Raw genomic sequence first — 20,472 nt, 5'->3', positions numbered from 1 at the left:
TTTAAAAACACAGCTGAGACATTACACAGTAATAATATATATACATATAATTACAAGCCATGGTCGACCTGACCTCAAACAAACCTTGTCGGGATCTTGATGTACAGCCACAAAGACAAGAAGCCCTTTCAGTTGCAAACCAGAACTGGAAAACATCCATACACACTCATTCACAGTTATACACTACAGACAATTGATCTTAATCAATTCACCTATATGAACCGCATGTTTTTGGAGTAATAGTAGCAATATTTTAATAATAAAAGTGAAGTTAACAAGCAGGGCAGTTCTCAAAACCTACCTGAGTTCAAACTCCTCTCCCATGATATGTTTGATATTGTTAATGGTCAATGGTAAATTGGAATTGCTGATTAAAGGCTCATGAATGGTGCCAATAGAATATATGCGGATGTATGCTAAAGGACTTTTAATTTGACAGTAACCTTGGTCAAGCGCTTCCGGTGAACTGTATGCCATTACAAAATTGGCTCGTTTAAGGCCTGTTTTCTTTAAAAATCAGCTATCTCCACTGGCTGAGTGATATCCAATATAAAGTGGGTCTCAGATTGTACAAGAAAAACTGCATTAAATTACATTTTTCCCTGCCATGACTGACCCATGAGTCTGTTTTAAATTTACAAATTGTGTTATAAACTTATGAATTGGATTTGCTCATCTATAAATTGGTTTTTGAATTTATGAATTAGATTTGTATATTTATGAACTCTGTTTTGAATTTATGAAGTGGATTTGCATGTTTATGAATTTGGTTTTGAATCTGTGAATTAGATTTGCGTATTTCTAAACTGTGTTTTGAATCTGTGAATTAGTTTTGCGTATTTATGGAATGTATTTTGAATTTAAGAATTAGATTTGCGTATTTATGAATTGTGTTTTGAATTTATGAATTAGATTTGTGTATTTATGAATTGTGTTTTGAATTTACGAATTGCGTTTTCAATGTATTAAATGTTTTAAATTTATGAATTGGATTTGCACATTTATAAATAATATTTTGAATTTATGAATTGGATTTGTGTATTTATTAATTGTTTTGAATTTGTTAATTGGATTTGCGCATTTATGAATTGTGTTTTAAATTTATTAATTGGATTTGCGTACTTATGAATTGTTTTGAAATTACAAATTACGTTTTAAATGTATGAATTATTTTAAATTTATTAATTGGTTTTGCGCATTAATGAATTTTATTATGAACTTATGAATTGGATTTGCGTATTAATGAATTGTGTTTTAGATTTAAGAATTAGATTTGTGTATTTATGAATTGTGTTTTGAATTTATGAATTGGGTTTTACATTTATGAATTATTTTAAATGTATAAATTCGTTTTTTGTATTTATTAATAATATTTTGAATTCATGCATTAGATTTTCGTATTTATGAATTGTGTTTAAGATTTATGAATTAGATTTGCACATTTATTAATTGTTTTTGAAATTATGAATTGGATTTGCACATTTATAAATTGTTTTAAAATTACAAATAGTGTTTTAAATTTATAAATTAGATTTGCATATTTATGAACTGTGTTTTAAGTTTATGAATTGGATTTGCATATTTATGAATTGTGTTTTGAATTTATAAATTGGATTTGCGTATTTATGAACTGTGTTTTAAACGTAAGAATTAAATTTGCATATTTATGAATTGTGTTTTGAATTTACAAATTGGATTTGCGCATTTATGAATTGTTTTGAAATTACAAGTAGTGTTTTAAATTTATAAATTGGTTTAAATTTATGAATTAGTTTTAAGCATTTATGAATTATATTTTGAATTTATAAATGGGATTTGCATATTTATTAATTGTGTTTTGAATTTATTAATTGGATTTGTGTATTTATGAATTGTGTTTTGAATTTATTAATTGGATTAGTTGTGTTTATGAACTGTTTTGAATTTACAAACTGAGTTTTAATTTTATTAATGGGATTTGCATTATTATTATGAATTTTATTTTGAACTCATGAATTGGATTTGCACATTTATAAATTGTGTTTTTAATTTTTATATTAGATTTACATATTTATGAACTGTGTCTTGAATTTATGCATTGGATTTGGGCATTTATGAATTGTGTTTTGAATTTAAAAAATCGATTTTCACATTTTTGATTTGTGTTTTTATTTTATAAATTGGATTTGTGCATTTATGAATTGTGTTTTGAATTTACGAATTGGATTTGCACATTTTTAAATGGTATTTTGTATTTACAAGTTGAATCTGTGTATTTATGAATTGTGTTTTAAATCTATAAATTGGATTTGCACATCTATAAATTGTGTTTTGAATTTATGAAATGAATCTGTGTATTTATGAATTGTGTTTGGAATTCAATTTTGTAAATGTGAATTGTAAATGTATTATTTTTGAGACTGATCTGGCTCCATATAAGCTGCAGCACATCAGAGTAAACTCTCATCTGTTCTAAATTTGGTCAAAACAGTGTTTTTTCTTCTATGGGTAATTCATGTGGCTGAGAATGTGAATATTAGCCCATTTCTGAAGATTTTTGTAAGTTACCTATAGGTCAATACTTTACACATTAAATATTATCAATACTGAATATTGATTAAACATTAATATAATACTTCCATTATTTTAACAATATTGAATCAATGCACTGTATGGCAACTTTATCATTTTGTGGAAATGGTAAAACATAAATCATTTTAGATAAAGATTTCAAACAATCTGAGGATCTTCATTCATTGATTCATCCCTACCCTTGATCTACATCTTTCTGACAGAGCAGTTTTACTGTACCTGACACAGTGATGTGGCTCTGGGATCGTCGGATGGCTTTCCGAGGCTTGCTGAGAGCCATCAGGACAGCAGTTTTAGGAGAGTCCAGAGTCTCTTTATCCCCAGCAGAAAAGGTCCTTGTCCGGGAATGGGCTGTCCCTCTGCGGATTACAGTGTCTTTCAACAGGACGGTTTCTCCTACCATTCGACTAGTTTCTGTGGACATGACTCTGCTGGTTCGGGATATGGTATCGGGATCCTGTGGGTCAGTCTGAATAGCAGTTTCTATTCGCTCTGAGCTGGGCCGCCGCGAGCGATCCTCAGTGGAGATGCAGACGTCCACCATCTCTGAGCCGAAAGCAGGAGGAAACATGACCTGCGAGAGGCCGCTGAGAGAGCTGACCGGCGTCCCGGATGACAGAGAAGAAGTGGAGGAGTATGAATCTGAGCCCTGAGAGGACGACGGCTGACCTCCGTTCGCCACTGAAAGGGAAAAATAGAAAGTTTACGTTTTTTATGGATCATTTCACTGGAGCTCCGTCATTCACAGTCCAATTTTGAATGGAACTTTTATGTATTGCAATAAAATAATTTGTAACTTTGATAAGTTACATAGAAATTAAGTTGTTTAAAAGTTATTTCTCTTCATTAACTTACCCTTTACTGAGTAAAAGTATAAAGGTACACTCTCAGAAAAAAAGATGCAATGTTGAGCCAGAGAAGATACAAACCCTTGCAGTTTGTACCTTTAAGGACATGATTTGTACCATGGGAAACCAAAAGGTACCCTTGGTTTTTAAAACCTGCAGAAACAATTTTGTATCTTTATCAAAGGTTCAAATATGATCCATGAAGGTACCACCACAGTGACAAGACACTTTGTACCTTAACACTGTCAAAATGCTTTAAACATTTATTTAAAATGCTTTAAACATTTAGTTTACAATGCCTAAAGCGTTATGTTTTACCAGTTGTTTTATATTATTGTATTATAGAACTTAATAATTAATGTTTATAAGTTTCGTTAAAAGTTTCTTTTAAATGATGATTCTTGGTGTAATATGTAAACTATTAATAAAATCACTTTCAGTCATATTTATTTTCATAGGTGTTGTAATAAAGGAGTTGCTCAACCTTTTTGTACCTTGTATATGAGAACATTATTGTACCACTGTGTACCTTTTTTCTGAGAGTGTAATATAAAGCTAACTGGTTTTAATCTAGTCAAAATATTAGTAAACAGAAAAACTTATTACTTAATAAACAAATCAATTTATTTTTATTCTTTTTACTGTAGAATTAAATTAAATTAAATTAAATTAAATTAAATTTTGTTTTAATAGATTAAACTCCTCTTGAAAGTAACAATTGCAAGTTACCATATTTGACTGATAATCGTAATCTTTGTAAAATAAAATTAAATAAATTAAATCAATATGAATTTATTTTATTATATTTTCATTAATTTATTCATTCATTTTCTTGTCAGCTTAGTCCCTTTAATAATCAGGGGTCGCCACAGCGGAATAAACCACCAACTTATCCAGCAAGTTTTCACGCAGCGGATGTCCTTCCAGCCACAACCCATCTCTGGGAAACATCCACACACTCATTCATACACACACTCATACACTACGGACAATTTAGCCTACCCAATTCACCTGTACCGCATGTCTTTGGACGGTGTGGAAAACCGGAGCACCCAGAGGAAACCCACGTGAACGCAGGTAGAACATGCAAACTCCACACAGAAACGCCAACTGAGCCGAGCCGAGGTTCGAACCAGTGACCCAGCGACCTTCTTGCTGTGAGGTGACAGCACTACCTACTTCGCCACTGCGTCGCCTTATTTTTATTTTATTTTATTTTATTTTATTTTATTTTATTTTATTTTATTTTATTTTATTTTATTTTATTTTATTTTATTTTATTTGCAAAAACTCCTCCTGAAGGTAGCAATTGCAAGTTACCGTGTTTGATTAATAATGGTAACCTTTGTGAAAATAAAATAAAACATTTAATATTTATGAGATTAGTACTTCAATAAAATGAATTCAAATAGATAAATCATGTTTAAAAAAGAAAAAAAAATCATACAGACCTAAATGCCTGTAATTATTCTCCATATCATTTTTCTTCTGGGCAAACATTATATCAATGTCAGTAGTGTTAAATGTGAAGCACGACTACACAAGCTTCTGTCCCACAACCTAAATACCCCAGAATCACCCTGATGTTACAAACACGCGCAATCCCGGATGATTTATCTGAATCTGAACATTACGGCCTAATCCGTTGCTATTTTCAGACACTGCCATCCATATTAAATGGAAAACAGAAAATCAGAGAGCAAAAAAAAAAATCTGGCATGTGACATGTGACATGTGGCCCGTTTTTGGTTTAATCTGGAGATGAACCATCCCAATGCATACTTTTGATTTAATAACTGGGTTTCTTACATAAGTGCAAATGTAGGGGTCACACAAACAGCACACAACCAATGTTTTTACATTTGCAACAGAGTAATTAAAGAGATTAGACATTAAATAGTATGTTAAGTAGGTAATGTTTACATACATTTATTAAGCCAGCTATACTCCGCCACCATCTCCTTGTAAGCAGGGTATCGTCCGGCTTCCTACAACAACAAGTTACACAACAAATAATCTCTGTGAGAAAAGCAGAGCAGCTTTAATTACATTACACACCAGTTTAAATGTTCTGTCGTGGATGTAAGTTTGAAAAAAGTGTCAAAAAAAAGTTTTTGGAAAGACATGACCTTGTTTTTGTCACTCCAGGAGTACACTGACCTTAATATGGGCTCTCTTGTGGTCACAGTTAGTTGAACAACATACAGGATCTGGATTCAAACAGACTGGGGCTTGTATGATGATGATGATGATAATAATAATAATAATAATAATTATTATTATTATTATTATTATTAGTAGTAGTAGTAGTAGTAGTAGTAGTAGTAGTAGTAGTAGTAGTAATAGTAGTAGTAGTAGTAGTAGTAGTAGTAGTAGTAGTAGTAGTAGTAGTAGTAGTAATAGTAGTAGTAGTAGTAGTAGTAGTAGTAGTAGTAGTAGTAGTAGTAGTGATATACTGGTGGAAAAAACAGGCTATTCATGTGATGTGCTTGCTTTGAACTATGATCACTGGACAAGAGGGTCGAACCTCCTTTTGAAGACAGCAAGCCAAGTTTGTTGATCATCGTCTACCATGACTGAGTGTACAGGCAAACTCATGAATTTAAAAATGACACCAAAATCTCTGAGAATACACTTTGAATTTAGCTAACAGATCCAAAAAAATCATATAATATGTTTATACAGTCAAATGTTAGCTTTCATTGCTTAACAGATAAATTAAAGTTTTCATTCAATCAAAATGTTGGCACAGTAATGTGAAACCATGATCAGATTCATGGCGAACAGATGATCATAAAATATTTGTTTCGTTTGATGAACAAAACCAGTGTGAAATGATTCATAATCTGGACTGATCTGGGGTGTGTTTCGCAAAAGCATTGATAGTGAACTGTTTTAAAGGGCACCTATTTTACCTCTTTTACAAGTTGTAAGATAATCCTTTTGGTCAGAATGTGTCTGTAAAGTTTCAGCTCAAAATATCCATCAGATCATTTATTATAGACTCCAGAATCTGCCCAGTGTAGCTGTTTTTGTAGCCTGTGGGTTTAAATGCAAATGAGCTGGTTCTCCCCACCCACCGTTTCCACGTGCGTGTCTGCTTCATTTATGTCCAAGTAGCAACCTCCTGCTCTCCCTCATGAAGCAAATATGGAAGTAACTGAAACTGCAATTCATTGAAATTCCACTAGTCCTGGATCCATAATACAGCAAATTTCTATTGACCCCACTTTTAAAATGGCCAACTTTACAGCAGACAAAAAGGTTTTTACAGCCTGACACAAAGAATGATTTTGGTTCATATAGTTAATATTACCCTTCATGACAACTGTGAGGGGGTGATTTTTTTTTATAACTCATCTGTTTCCTTTATATTAGATTTTCTCCAACCATTCACGCGGCCTCTGTTTCCCAGGCAAGTAAAATTATATACTTATATACCATCTCTATAAATGTATTTGTTTTATTTAAGATCATTTATCATTTATATTTTTCTTTAGACCTGTAAAGCACTCCAGAAACTGAAAGATTGATTAGCTGTAGGCTCTAGAACAGGGATAGGCAAACTTGGTCCTCGAGGGCCGGTGTACCTGCAGAGTTTTGTTCCAACACTAGTCAAACACACCTGAACAAACTAATCAGTGTCTTCAAGATCACTAGAAATCTATAAGCAGGTGTGTGTGATTAGAGCTGGAGCTAAACTGTGCAGGACACCAGCTCTCCAGGACTGAGTTTGCCCACCCCTGCTCTAGAACATTCATTTGAAATGCTGTCATAAAGTGTTATGCCTGGATTTCATAAATAACCTTTTTACTAACACAGACTATATTTAAAGAATTTGGAAGTAATTTGCGTTTCCCTACAGTAAAAAAAAAAAAAAACGTTATAAGAACTGTAGCTGCTTCCCACATGGCACACTATACAATAAGCACTCATGCACTACTTGTGCACTTACACACTCAACAGCATAGTATATGTATGTAGTGTCGTCCCAAATGGAACACTAATGTTTTTTTACTAAGCGAAAATTCAAACCACTTCCCAGATGATGTTTGACGGTTGCCAAATTAGTGAACTACCCAAGAATACCTGCCATGAGTATAACCAAATTAATTATAAAGACGTGCTACAATCCCTCTCATAGGAGAATTTTGCTTTCACAATCCAAAATAAATAAACTTATCCAACACGTGCGCCCGATAGCTCCGCCCCTTCCGCTATGTGAGCAAAGAATAAGTTCATCATCCAGGTAATTAAAGTGCACTTAATATTTTTTACGTTTTTTGTGTGAACGCACAACTTACACTATTTATACTACAAAATGGCATAGAATACTGCATAAGTATGTGATTTGGGACGAACCTAATGTTTAGTGGCTCAATGTATTACAACAGTGTTTTTAAAAGTCTAAACACTTTATTGATATAGTATGCAACCAAGCACATGTGGTCAGAACACAACGAGTTGAAGAAATGAAGTTTTAAGCAAAGTGCTAGCAGGCGTCTGTAGCTCCGCTCATGATCCGCATCTTTGGCCTTGTTTGGTGTTCCCAGGGCGGTGCAATGACGCGCGAACAATACGGCGATAGCTGGTAACTTCTTTTAGGTTCTTCAGAAACCTATGAGTGACGTCACAGATACTCTGTCCATATCTTAAACAGTCTATGGTTACGTCAGCTAAACAGCACAGTGACAGAGACATATTTGGATGAAGCTAAAATACAGCTCATTGGTCAGAAATAACAAGTTTATTTCAAGCATGTGTGGTGGAGTTTATTCAAGCCTTTCTGAAATGATGAGTCACACACAAACACCATTTTAATGTCAGGAAACTTTAAAAAAGAGATTTCTTGGGTTTATAACACTCCAGTATGACTGTGGACACACCATACATACAAACAGTTCTTTCCAAGCAACTTACAAAAGTTGATTTTCATCATAGGTGCCCTTTAAATTTCATTTACCTGTAATGACATGACTGTAACGAATGCAAATTTGGAGTCAGCGATTCTTTTGTGCCTATTGCTTCTCCATAGAGACGTTTACCGGAGTAATAACTTACATTTAAGTTCATTCATTAAAGGGCACCTATGTGCAAAATCAACTTTTTGAAGATGTTTGGACAAAACTGTGTGTAGGCATAGAGTGTCCACAGTCATACTGGAATGATACAAACACAAACACACAGTTTCTTTTTTTTAATTCCCTGACGTTAACATAGGATCCAAATCCCAGTGTACATGTCTCCATCGTAATGCCTATACACATGTCCACAAAACAGGATTTGCAAAGAAATTGGGATTAAAATATATTTCTAAATCTCTGGGATCATCTGCATCTCAAGATTGAGTTTTACGAGTTTTTAAAACAGTGCATAATTGAAATATAAAAATTACAATGTAATTCATAACCGCTTGAATTTGCACAGCTGCACAATGTCAGTACAACTATATGAGGACATTTCAAACACACAACAGGACTCCCGGTTTGAGAACATTAAATCAAGTTTTTTTTTTTTTGTACAGTAGCATAATGGATATCTGTTGTGATTGCCCTCACTGGAGATCACTCCCTGTACCCTCACCTCAACTACAATTCCCATGAGACATTGCACCAATCAACTCCTGGTACAGCTGACAATAATCTGGACAGACACGCACACGCACACACAGCTGGAGATCATTTACACTGATTACACACTATTTTTACCATTTACATTCACCTCCGTTGCTGAGGCTTGTTAGCTGTTGCTGCATTACTAAGCGGTCAGCCTTGTGTTTTATCATTCTGTGTTTTTGATCCTTTGCTTTGTTTGTCTTTTTTTTATTCTTGCCACCTGTCTCAACTTTTTGCATGTTATATCGATTACATTTTAGATTTTCTATATTGCTCTGTATGCTGGCTTTCAACCCCTGCCTGTTTGACTGCTCTGATGAACTGCATTTGGACTGCAAACTTTGTAATGGCATTTGTGTGTGATTCTTCATTGCAGAAAAACTTGAATAAACTCCACCGCAAACATATCAAATAACCTTACTTGGTATATTTGACTCATAAACTGAATTCATGCTCCATAAACTGAATCCTGAATTTGCTTCATCTGTGTCTTTCTCCATCACTTGAGCTGTTTATCTGAAATGGTGCAGTAGAAACAAACGTATGTGGGAACAGACGGGCGGGAAGAACCAGCTTATTTGCATTTAAAGGCACAGGCTACAAAAACAGATACACTTTCCTCTGAGCCCAAAATGGGCATATTCAGCATTGTCTAATAACTAATCTGATGGGTATTTTAAGCTGGAAATTTACAGACACACCCACAAACACCAAAGGCTTATCTTACATTTTGTAAAAGGGGTATAATAGGAGCCCTTTAAACAAATCTTTGTAAAAAAAAAAAAAAAGAAAAAAGCTTGGTATACTTCTGTGTCGAGTGCTCAGCATGACCCACAGCGCATGCCTTGAGCTTTGCCATGCATTTAAACTTCTACGCTCTGTTTGTGTTGCTATGCAATAACTCTTTCATATGAACAGGATTGAATTGGCAAATTTCAAGCAAGGGCTATACTGAAAGTATGTACAGAATGCTGATATTTTCTTTCAGTAGTAACCTATAGATTATATTAACTTGGTAAAATAGTAAAATAATATTCAAAAATTCTATATATGCATACACATTTATAATTTATTATTTTATTATTTAATATAAATTTATTAATATTATTTGTTTATATACATACAAGATGGTGACGTAGTGACGCAGTAGGTAGTGCTGCCGCCTCACAGCATGGTTGCTGGTTCGAGCCTCGGCTGGGTCAGTTGGCGTTTCTGTGTGGAGTTTGCATGTTTTCCCTGCGTTTACGTGGGTTTCGTCGAGGTGCTCTGTTTTCCCCCACAAGTTCAAAGACATGCAGTACAGGTGTATTGGGCAGGCTAAATTGTCCGTAGTGTATGAGTGTGAATGTGTGTGCGGATGTTTCCCAGAGATGGGTTTCACCTGGAAGGGCATGGGCTGCGTAAAACGTGCTGGATAAGTTTGGCGGTTCATTTCGCTGTGGCGACCCCGGATTAATAAAATGACTAAGCCGAAAAGAAAATGAATGAATGAATGAATGAATGAATACATACAAGATTTAAAAATATATAAATAGAAATTATGCAATCTGCACTCCGAAATAAAAGTACAAAAATGAGGTGGAAAAAGGGGACCAAAGAGAGCATTTATTAATATGGATTTTTTAGATACAAATGCGTACTATTTTTAGGTACTGGTCCAGCTTTAGTATAATTTCTGTTTGATAATAGATATACACAATAATCGACTGTGTTTTGTTTGTTTGTTTTTAATAAAGGAATAATAATTTATGCAGTCATACAAATGTTTTGACAGCTCATATGCCGGTGATTTGATGCTTTGCCAAAGTTGCTGACACCTTTACCAATATCAAAATGCTATTTTGATGCTAAATTATTTTACATTCCTTGCGCTGATTAAGAAACTTGAATAGGCCTAGGCTACTATAATAAAGAAAATCCTATCTAAAATGTAAAACTAAATAAATTGCTTAATACTCTTGACACTTGAAAAGCTTGCAGCCCACAACAAATGTGTAAAGTTATTGTGTATCATATTTACCAAACCGTTTACTACCAATTTTATATAATTAGATCATATGGATAATTGAATATGCAGACCAATTATAGAGCTTGCGATACACATCGTGATGTGTAGTTATGTTTTTTAAAAGGGTGTGCGTCACCATCGGCAATGGCCACGGCGAGGGGTATGCGACCGCGCAAAGGCTGCGCCAAAACATATGCGTGCACTTGACGCAGAAGTATAAATCAGCCTTAACTTGGAGAACTATGCCAGTTGTTTTGGGAACTTTTATGATGAAAATTATGTTGAAGCATTATAAAAGATTTATTTGTGTTACATAGCTTAAGTATTTCAAAACATCTTTAAAATTAAGAAAAATCATAATAAGATTAAATTACTAAACATAATTGAATAAAATACATAACTAAATTACTTTTTAAAGCATGTATTTTGTCATTTGTAACTTTAAAATAACATTTCCAGTCCCGGTGGACCAGGTTTTAGTCAAAACCAAAGAAACCAAGAGACCCAAAACTAAGGCCCAATCCCAACTCTATGTTTTACCCCTATCTATTCCCCTTGACCCTTCAGACAGAGTGTGAAGGGCTCATCTCCTGTTTCCAAAATGCATCACAAACTGCTTGAGAAACTGTTCTACTATGATAATTAGTGATGAAAATAAATGATGTTCAATAAGATGTACTTTTGTTTACTAACTGTTTATTCAGACATGATTTTGAAATGTAGGTCTACTTAAGCTCGAAACTGCAGTGTTTGATCACCTTAATCCAAATAAAGTCATAACTGAACTAAACAGATATGGAATTAAGACGTGGAGTATATTTATATTAGTGGCATTGTTGAAGTATAACTATTATAAGTATAAACTAAAGTATAAACTATTACCGTCATGTAGGACTTTGCGTCATATTTTCCGACCAGATTTTTAGTAAAAGACTACGCACACACACACACATAACGAAATGTGGAAGTTTTTTTTACTTTCCAATTTGCCATGCATTATAAAATTCCCTAACACTCTCACCAGTCCTTGCTCCTAATTTGTGTCTAATACCCCAGTTTGTCACAGGGGCATGAATGAAATGTTTATGAGTTAATGTGAATCTGACGAATTCCAGTTAAAGTCATATTATTGTCTATTAAGGCAAATAAATAGACAACAAATGTCCATGTAAACGTAGTCAGTAGTGTCTTTGAAGTAAGTGAAAGATCCAGAAGGGCATTCTGCTGATGTTATTCAAAAGGGCACTTTTTTAGACCCTGCTCCCAACCCAACTTTGAGAATAGATTAACAATATTTTTTATCACGCGATTAGAGTCTCGCTATAAAGGCCCACAACTAGTATTCAAACATATGTCTGTTTGTCGTAAAAATTCATAATTATGAAAAAAAAATAATTAATTTGTACATCTCCTGAATTCTGTGTGCAGCTATGGTGTATTCTGGGAAATTTTCTTACCCCTTGGTTTTGAGTGTGGTCCTGAAAAATCTCTCTTTCGAGGGCTATCTAGCCCTTCCCCTAAGCCCTACGCTAGATAAAGAGAATTGGGACCCCCCCTACCCCTTCACGTGAACACGCAAAAGGAGAGGTAAGGGAAAGGGCTGATGGGTAGAATTGGGATTGGGCCTAAAAGTGTGAAGACACACTCAAACCTTTCTCCTTTTGTTTTGTTCCTTGTCTGACATCTTCTCACACTGCCACTTCACTTATCACCAACAGAGCTCAAACTGGCATCACCACAAACTGGCATCAATAGCTAACAAAGCAGGCATTTAGCAGCTCTATATACTTATAGCACTGCTGCTGGTTTGATAGAGCCTTGCCATGGGGGTGATGAGAAAAGGCCATAAAACAAGGCTTTCTGCTGATTATAACTTGATCCCCAAGGCCTGGTGAATAATGCACACCCGCTGGCTGTTTTTCACAGGTGGAACCTGAGCTCTGCCTGAGTAAAGCGAGCAACCAGGAATGTGACGGCTAAATGCCAGCTGTCTGCTTTTCTATGCTTTCTCACTCCCAGACGCAATAAGAGGCTGACTTGTTTAACATGCTGTGGTGGCAATTAATATGCCACAGCACTTTGGATATCATTTGTCTTGCTAAACTAAACCTAAACTCGTCTTGATGAATTAGGATGGAAACAGATGTGAAGTTTCTGTTGTTGCTGTTATTAAAGAAAGACACTCTTTTAATAGTTACTTGTAAAACTGGGTTATTAACCGGTAAGTGTGCTGATTTTAAGGGATTAGTAATAGCAACAAGAAGACTCCCAAAAGCATAGTTATCACAAAAAGTTTAAGTTGCTGCTAATTTGCTTGAAGTGCATCCGGAAAGTATTCATAGCACTTCACTTATTTGACAATTTTTGATGTTAGAGCCTTATTCCAAAATGGATTAAATTAATTTATTTCCTCAAAATTCTACACTCAATACCCCATAATGACAATGTGAAAAAAGACTTTTTAAAATTGTTGCAAATTTATTAAAAATAAAAAACCTGAAAAATCACATGTACATCAGTATTCACAGCCTTTGCCGTGAAGCTCTAAATTGAGCTCAGGTACATTCTGTTCCCACTGATAATTCTTGGGATGTTTCAGCAGTTTAATTGGAGTTCACCTGTGGTAAATTGAGTTGATTGGAGATGATTTGAAAAGGCATACACCTGCCTATTTAAGTTCCCAGGGTTGATCAAGCATGAAGACAAAAGAATTGTCTGTAGACCTCAGAGACAGGATTGTCTCGAGGCACAAGGCTGGGGAAGGTTACAGGAAAATTTTTGCTGCTCTGAAAGTTCTAATGATCACAGTGGCCTCCATTATCCGTAAGTGGAAGATGTTTGGAACAACCAGGACTCTTCCTAGAGCTGGCCGGCCATCTAAGCTGAGTAATCGGGGGAGAAGGGCCTTTGTCAGGGAGGGAATCAATAACCAGATGGTCACTCTGTCTGAGCTCCATCCTTCTTCTATGGAGAGAGGAGAACCTCACAGTAGGACAACCATTTGTGCAGCAATCCATAGCAATCCTTAGACCATAATAAACAAAATTCTCTGGTCTAATGAGACTAAAATTAAACTCTTTGGAGTGAATGACAGGCCTTAGGTTTGAAGAAAACCAGGCACCACTCATCACCAGGCTAATACCATCCCTACAGTTGAAGCATGGTGGGGGCAGCATCATGCTTTGGGAATGTTTTTCAGCAGCAGGAACTGGAAGACTAGTCAGGATAGAGGGAAAGATGAATGCAGCAATGTACAGACTTCCTGAATGAAAACTTACTTTAGAGCGCTCTTGACCTCAGACTGGGGTAACGGGTTATCTTCCAGCAGGACAATGACCAAAGCACACTGTCAAAATATTAATAAAGTAGCTTCACAACAACTTGGTGAATGTCCTTGAGTGGCCCAGCCAGAGCCCAGATCTAAATCCTATTGAACATCTCTGGAGAGATCTTAAAATGGCTGTACATCATCGTTTCCTGTCCAACCTGATAGAGCTTGAGAGGTACTGCAAAGAGGAATTTGCAAAAATTCCCAAAGACAGGTGTGCCAAGTTTGTGGCATCATATTCAAAATTACTTAAGCCTGTAATTGCTGTCAAAAGTGCATCAACAAAGTTTTAAGCAAATGCTGTGAATACTGATTTACATGTGATTTTTCAGCTTTTTTGTTTTTATAAATTTGCAACATTTTCAAAAAAAACTTTTTTGACATTGTCATTATGGGGTATGGTGTGTAGAACGTTGAAGAAATAAATGAATTTAATCCATTTTGGAATAATGGAGCTGTAACATAACAAAATGTGGAAAAAGTGAAGTGCTATGAATACTTTCGGTGTGCACCGTATTATCTGGCAATCATGATGATTTTTTTTTTCAGAAGACCAATAAAGATGTTTTTGGAGTAAAACACACTGAGTCAACAGTTATTAGCACTTTCAGAGTAACAAAAAATGATGACGACGATATATTTGGGTCTTATGAAAGCAATCAATTCGTCTGTGTGAGAAACTGAGCATTATATACAACATTACCACCTTTAATCCATGTTGGGAATCTGTGAAAAGTCAGTCTTCCCAATTGACATTGCACACAGGAACACAATCTTACCTTTCATGTAAACTGCAGCACCCGAGAACTGCAGGAGTATCATTTTGATGATCAATTTTTTTTTGTCTGTATATGAATTTTTTTTTTTTTTTACTTTCACAGTTTTGGTAGCCGCTGACTTGCATTTTATGAATCACCAAGGACCACAGCTTGAATTGCCTAAGGGCAGCCTATGTTCATTTCTTTGGGTGAACTACAGTATATTTTAAGTGTTTGAGTGATATGTATGGTCACACTTTATTTTAAGATACAATTTTCACTATGTGAAGTTTATTTACTCCTTCTTTCCTAGATGGATGACACGGTGGCCTAGTGGTTAGCACTGTTGTCTCACAGCAAGAACGTCACTGGTATTTGTCCATACCAAGCCAGCCGATGTTTCTGTGTGGAGTTTAAACATTTTCCCCGTGCTCACAAGGGTTTCCCCTGGATTTCCCGGTTTCCTCCCACCGCATAAAAACATGTAACTTAAGTAAATTGACTAATCCAAATCTGCACCATAGAAATGCTCCTAGTAAGTAGTTATCTCTTAAGAGCAATCACTATCTGTTCATTAGGTACTACAGCAGAGGAGTTCTCGAGATCTACTTGGGCTCAAACTCCTCTCTCGCCTTGCAAACAGGAGGAATCCCCGGGCTCTAGGATCTTATGAGCGCAAGGCTCTCTCCCTGGACAGCATGTCAAACAAGCTTTATGATCAAAGTGTGGACTAAATAAAATATTAGCTGACCCCTCGCACAGCATGTGATATTTTAAATATGTAATATTTGTTAATGATTGAATGTTTGTGTTGATTTGTGCTTTTTGATGTCTGTTTCTGTTCCGTGTATGCAAATGTGGGGCTAGAATCTAAGAAAAATTTTCCCATTGGGGACAATATGTAAACAAACAAACTATTAATAAACTACTAACTACAATTTTTGCCTCAATAATCTTTTAGTTTATTGCTGATTAATTGTTATTAAGGTAGTAGTTGGGTATTAAGATTTGGGATGTAGAATAAGATCATATGTGCTTTATTAATACTATATACATAAACAGATAACATCTTAATTATAGGCAGGTAATAAGTAGGCCTATACACGGAATCTACGCACGGAGAATTCCGCAGATTTCCGCAGATTTTTAGCCCATCATTGATTCTGTTGATTTACATGTGTAAATGTGAGTAAATTTATATTTATTGAGTTTTTAAATTAATTTTAATCTAATTATTTACTAATAGGAAAAGGTTCATATGATTTATTCACAATACAGTTTAATTCAAAGCTCTGATGTTTGCTTACAAAGCGACTACTGGCTTTGCTCTTTCTTATCTGCTCTCACTTCTGCAGATTTATGTGCCCTCCAGAATCATGCGTTCTGTGAATGAATGTCGCCTCGTGGTTCCATCCCAAAGAGGGAAAAAATCCCTTTCCCTAATTCTCGCATTCAATCTGCCCAGTTGGTGGAATGAAGTCCCTAACTGCATCAGAACGGCAGAGTCACTTGCTGTCTTCAAGAAACGACTAAAAACTCAACTATTTAGTCTCCACTTTCCTTCCTAATCTGCAATTGCCTCTCTAGCTCCACCGCTAACTGTACTACAAAAAAAAACAAAAAATTACTAATGTTTTGCTTCTTACACTTTACATACCTGAAACTTGCCAACAGCACTTATTCATTGTTGCTCTTATAGTTGTGTAAATTGCTTCCTTGTCCTCATTTGTAAGTCGCTTTGGATAAAAGCATCTGCTAAATGACTAAATGTAAATGTAAATGTAATATTTTCTGTCTTTTAGTAGATATATTATATGATAGACTTGCTTTGTTTACCAAATAAATTGGATCTGCATTGTAAACATTAAATACAAGTTAAAAAGCCATTATCTTTTATGTCATATATTATTTTCCCAAAATCATTCCGCATAATTTTTTAACAAAATTTTCTGCAGAAATAGCAAAAAATGTCCGCAGATTTATTCTAGCCCTAGTAATAAGCCACTAGTTAATAGTGAGAAAGGGTACTTCAACTAAAATGTTACCATATACCTATAATAATAATATAACATTTAGGTTCTTCTCACCTTGATGGTCAGCATCACATGTGTGTGACTCTTTAGCACCTCCACTGCATTGCTGTGTGTGATGTCCTCAAAACTCACTCCATTAGCTGCCAAAATCTGATCCCCCATCTTTATTCCATTTTGTTCTGCCAGGCCGCCAGGGTCCAGCCTCACCACAAAATAAAAAAAAAGCATTGCATGAATAAAATTAAATAATCTTTTGGCAAAAGACTTTTATTTCCTGACACTTCATGTCATACTTTGAAACGTAGATACCAAGGCCAAACTCTTTGCCGCCACGGATGTTGAAGCCCAGGCAATAGTCATCTGAGGTTGTGTAAAGGTGAACTATTCTGCGCAGAGCTCCGTCTGAACTGGCCTCTGAAGGTGTGCGACCACTTTCCTCCACTACCATCCTTCTGTGGATCAGATCCACCCTGCAAACATATGTATTTATATACAGTGAAGATCAAAAAATTTTTATTTTATTTTTTTCAGAAATAATTTCATAGTTAAAAAATTTTATTGTTCTTAGTTGTGTCCATACCATGATAGATGAACAGTGTTTTACAATGAAATAAGGCACTTTTGTGTGAAAACCCTGAGATCAAAATTAGAGAACAGCAAAGAGTGTAGAAAATGACAAGAAAATAAATTACAAGAGTGAAAAATGAGTACTCTTTAAGCCCATCATTTGAATGACTCTTCTCTCACAGGACATCACTAACTCTCACCGATATCTCTAGTCTATCATAGGACATCACTAGTCTCTCGCAGGACATCACTAGTCTCTCATAGATATCTTGAGTCTCTCACGGGACATTTCAAGTCTCTCACAGGACACCACTAAGTCTTACAGATATCTTTAGTCTCCCAAAATCCATCACTAGTCTCTCACAGATATCTTAAGTCTCTCACAGGACACCACTAACTCTTACAGATATCTTTAGTCTCCCAAAATACATTACTAGTCTCTCACAGATATCTTGAGTCTCTCACATGACATTATCAGCCATATCACCCTGCAGCCCAAGACCGGTTATTCACTGAAGCTAAGCAGGACTGAGCCTGGTCAGAACCTGGATGGGAGACCACATTGGAAAATTAGGCTGCTGTTGGAAGTGGTGTTAGAGAGGCCAGCAGGGGGCGCTCAACCTGCGGTCTGTGTGAGTCCTAATGCCCCAGTAAAAGTGAAGGGGACACTACACTGTTATTGAGTGCTGTCTTTCGGATGGGACATTAAACCGAGGTCCTGGCTCTCTGTGGTCATTAAAAATCCCATGGCACTTCTCATAAAGAGTAGGGGTGTAACCCCGGTGTCCTGGCCTAAGTCCTTCAATCAGCCCTTATGATCAAGGCCTCCCAATCATCCCCATCCACTGAATTGGCTCTATCACTGTCTCTTCACTCCACCAATAGCTTATGTGCGGTAAGTGCACTGGCGACATCCATGTGGATGCTGCACACTGGTGGTGTATGGCCATACACGATAAATGCGGTATGTAAATACACTCCTATTTTCTCACAGATGTCTCTAGTCTCTCAAAGGACACCACTAGTCTCTCACAGATATTTCAAGTCTATCACAGGACACCACTAGTCTCTCACAGGACATCACTAACTCTCACAGATATCTTGAGTCTCTCACACGGCATCACTAGTCTCTCACAGATATCTCTAATCTTTCACAGGACATTACTAGTCTCTCACAGAGATTTCGAGTCTCTCACAGGACACCGCTAGTCTCTCACAGGACATCACTAACTCTCACAGATATCTCGAGTCTCTCACAGGACACCGCTAGTCTCTCACAGGACACCGCTAGTCTCTCACAGATTTCTCTAGTCTCTCACAGGACATTTCTTGCTTTTGAGTTAGTCCAAAGTGCATAAACTAAGCATTAGCATTTTACTACAGCTAGATTTTTTGCCCCTTTGGTTACACAGATTTTACTTCACATGTAAACGCATCGACATTAAGCTACATTTTACTCATATTACGACTCATTTTTTAAGCAGATTTTACTCTACTTGCACTTCATTTTTTGGCAAGTAATGGTCCTTTTACTTCAGTAGGACTTTTTTAGTACTCTAGTACACTTTCCAGAACTATGCACCGATTACACACTTTACCGTTTTAATTGAAAATGATAAATCATGCACAAAAAAGAAACACACATAAACATTCACATGCACGCTCATGTACTTAATAAAGTATAGTAAACTTGCTCATGCTACTATCAGGTAATGAAATGGCTGAGAAGACCACAAAGGTAACTCTAGCACTGCTGTATGCTGAAACAGAAGCTGAAGGAAAAGATAACAAGCAAAGGCCAAGAGTCACAGGGTTTCCACCCCATTAGTCAAAGCAGGGAGTGGGGGGCTGCTGCCCATCGCAATATTTTACTTATCGTCTCACTTCCATTCAATTAAACCCTATAATCCTGCACATTTGTAACAAACACATGCTTGAAAATGTCAGTATTACAATCAGGCCACCAAAACAACCTCTGAATGTTCAAGGACAAAACACACTCTTCTGTTATGAGTTGTTAAAGTGCATTTGGAAGAGCTCCAGGTGACAGGCTTCTGAGAGACATCTCAAGCTGATACACAAACAGCTAAACAAAATAAGGTCATGTTGATGCATTATCATTATTATTAGGTTTTAATTTATGCACAGATTTTAAATTAAATTAAATTAAATTAAATTAAATTAAATTAAATTAAATTAAATTAAATTAAATTAAATTAAATTAAATTAAATTAAATTAAATTAAATTAAATTAAATTTAATTAAATTAAGTTTAATTTAATTAAATTTAATTTAATTTAATTTAATTTAATTTAATTTAATTTAAACATACAAGCCAGGCTACTGGAGAGGAGTATCCTGTCGATGGTTGAACCTATGATCCAGAAAGAACAACGGTCTTCGTCCAGGCCGTGGTACGGTGGACCAGCTCTATACTCTCACCAGGGTGAGAGGGTTCATGGTAGTATGCCCAACCAGTCCACATGTGTTTTGTGGATTGGAGAAGGCATTTGACTGTGTCCCTCATGGCATTCTGTGGAGGGTGCTCTGTTAAGGGCTGTCTCATCCCTGTATGAACAGAGTAGGTGTCTGATTCGCATTGCTGGCTATAAATCAGTCTTGTTCCCAGTGCATGTTGAACTCGGGCAGGGCTGCGCTTTGTCACGAGTTCTGTTCATAATTTTTATGGAAAGAATTTCAAGGCGCAGCCTTGGGCTGGAGGGGGGTTATTCACAGACGATGTT

The 20,472-nt window shown here is 35.8% G+C and overlaps 1 protein-coding gene across 4 annotated transcripts in view; it reads right to left on the bottom strand.

Annotated features, from left to right (window-relative positions):
* Nucleotides 1-20,472, bottom strand: part of pdzd7a (PDZ domain containing 7a) — a 95,595-nt gene that overhangs the window by 59,519 nt on the left and 15,604 nt on the right. For 3 of the 4 annotated variants that reach the window (XM_009307223.5, XM_073919183.1, XM_073919182.1), the window contains exons 5-8: nucleotides 17,455-17,631; nucleotides 17,216-17,363; nucleotides 5,347-5,407; nucleotides 2,791-3,252 (exon numbers count right to left, since the gene is read on the bottom strand). In XM_009307223.5, coding sequence (XP_009305498.2) covers nucleotides 2,791-3,252; nucleotides 5,347-5,407; nucleotides 17,216-17,363; nucleotides 17,455-17,631 — 848 coding nt within the window. 4 annotated transcript variants of the gene reach the window in all.

This window comes from Danio rerio, chromosome 13, assembly GCF_049306965.1.
Source record: "Danio rerio strain Tuebingen ecotype United States chromosome 13, GRCz12tu, whole genome shotgun sequence".
Classification (NCBI taxonomy): Eukaryota; Metazoa; Chordata; class Actinopteri; order Cypriniformes; family Danionidae; genus Danio; species Danio rerio.
The sequence above is the reverse complement of the archived record's forward strand: the minus strand, read 5'-3'. Positions and strand labels throughout refer to the sequence as shown.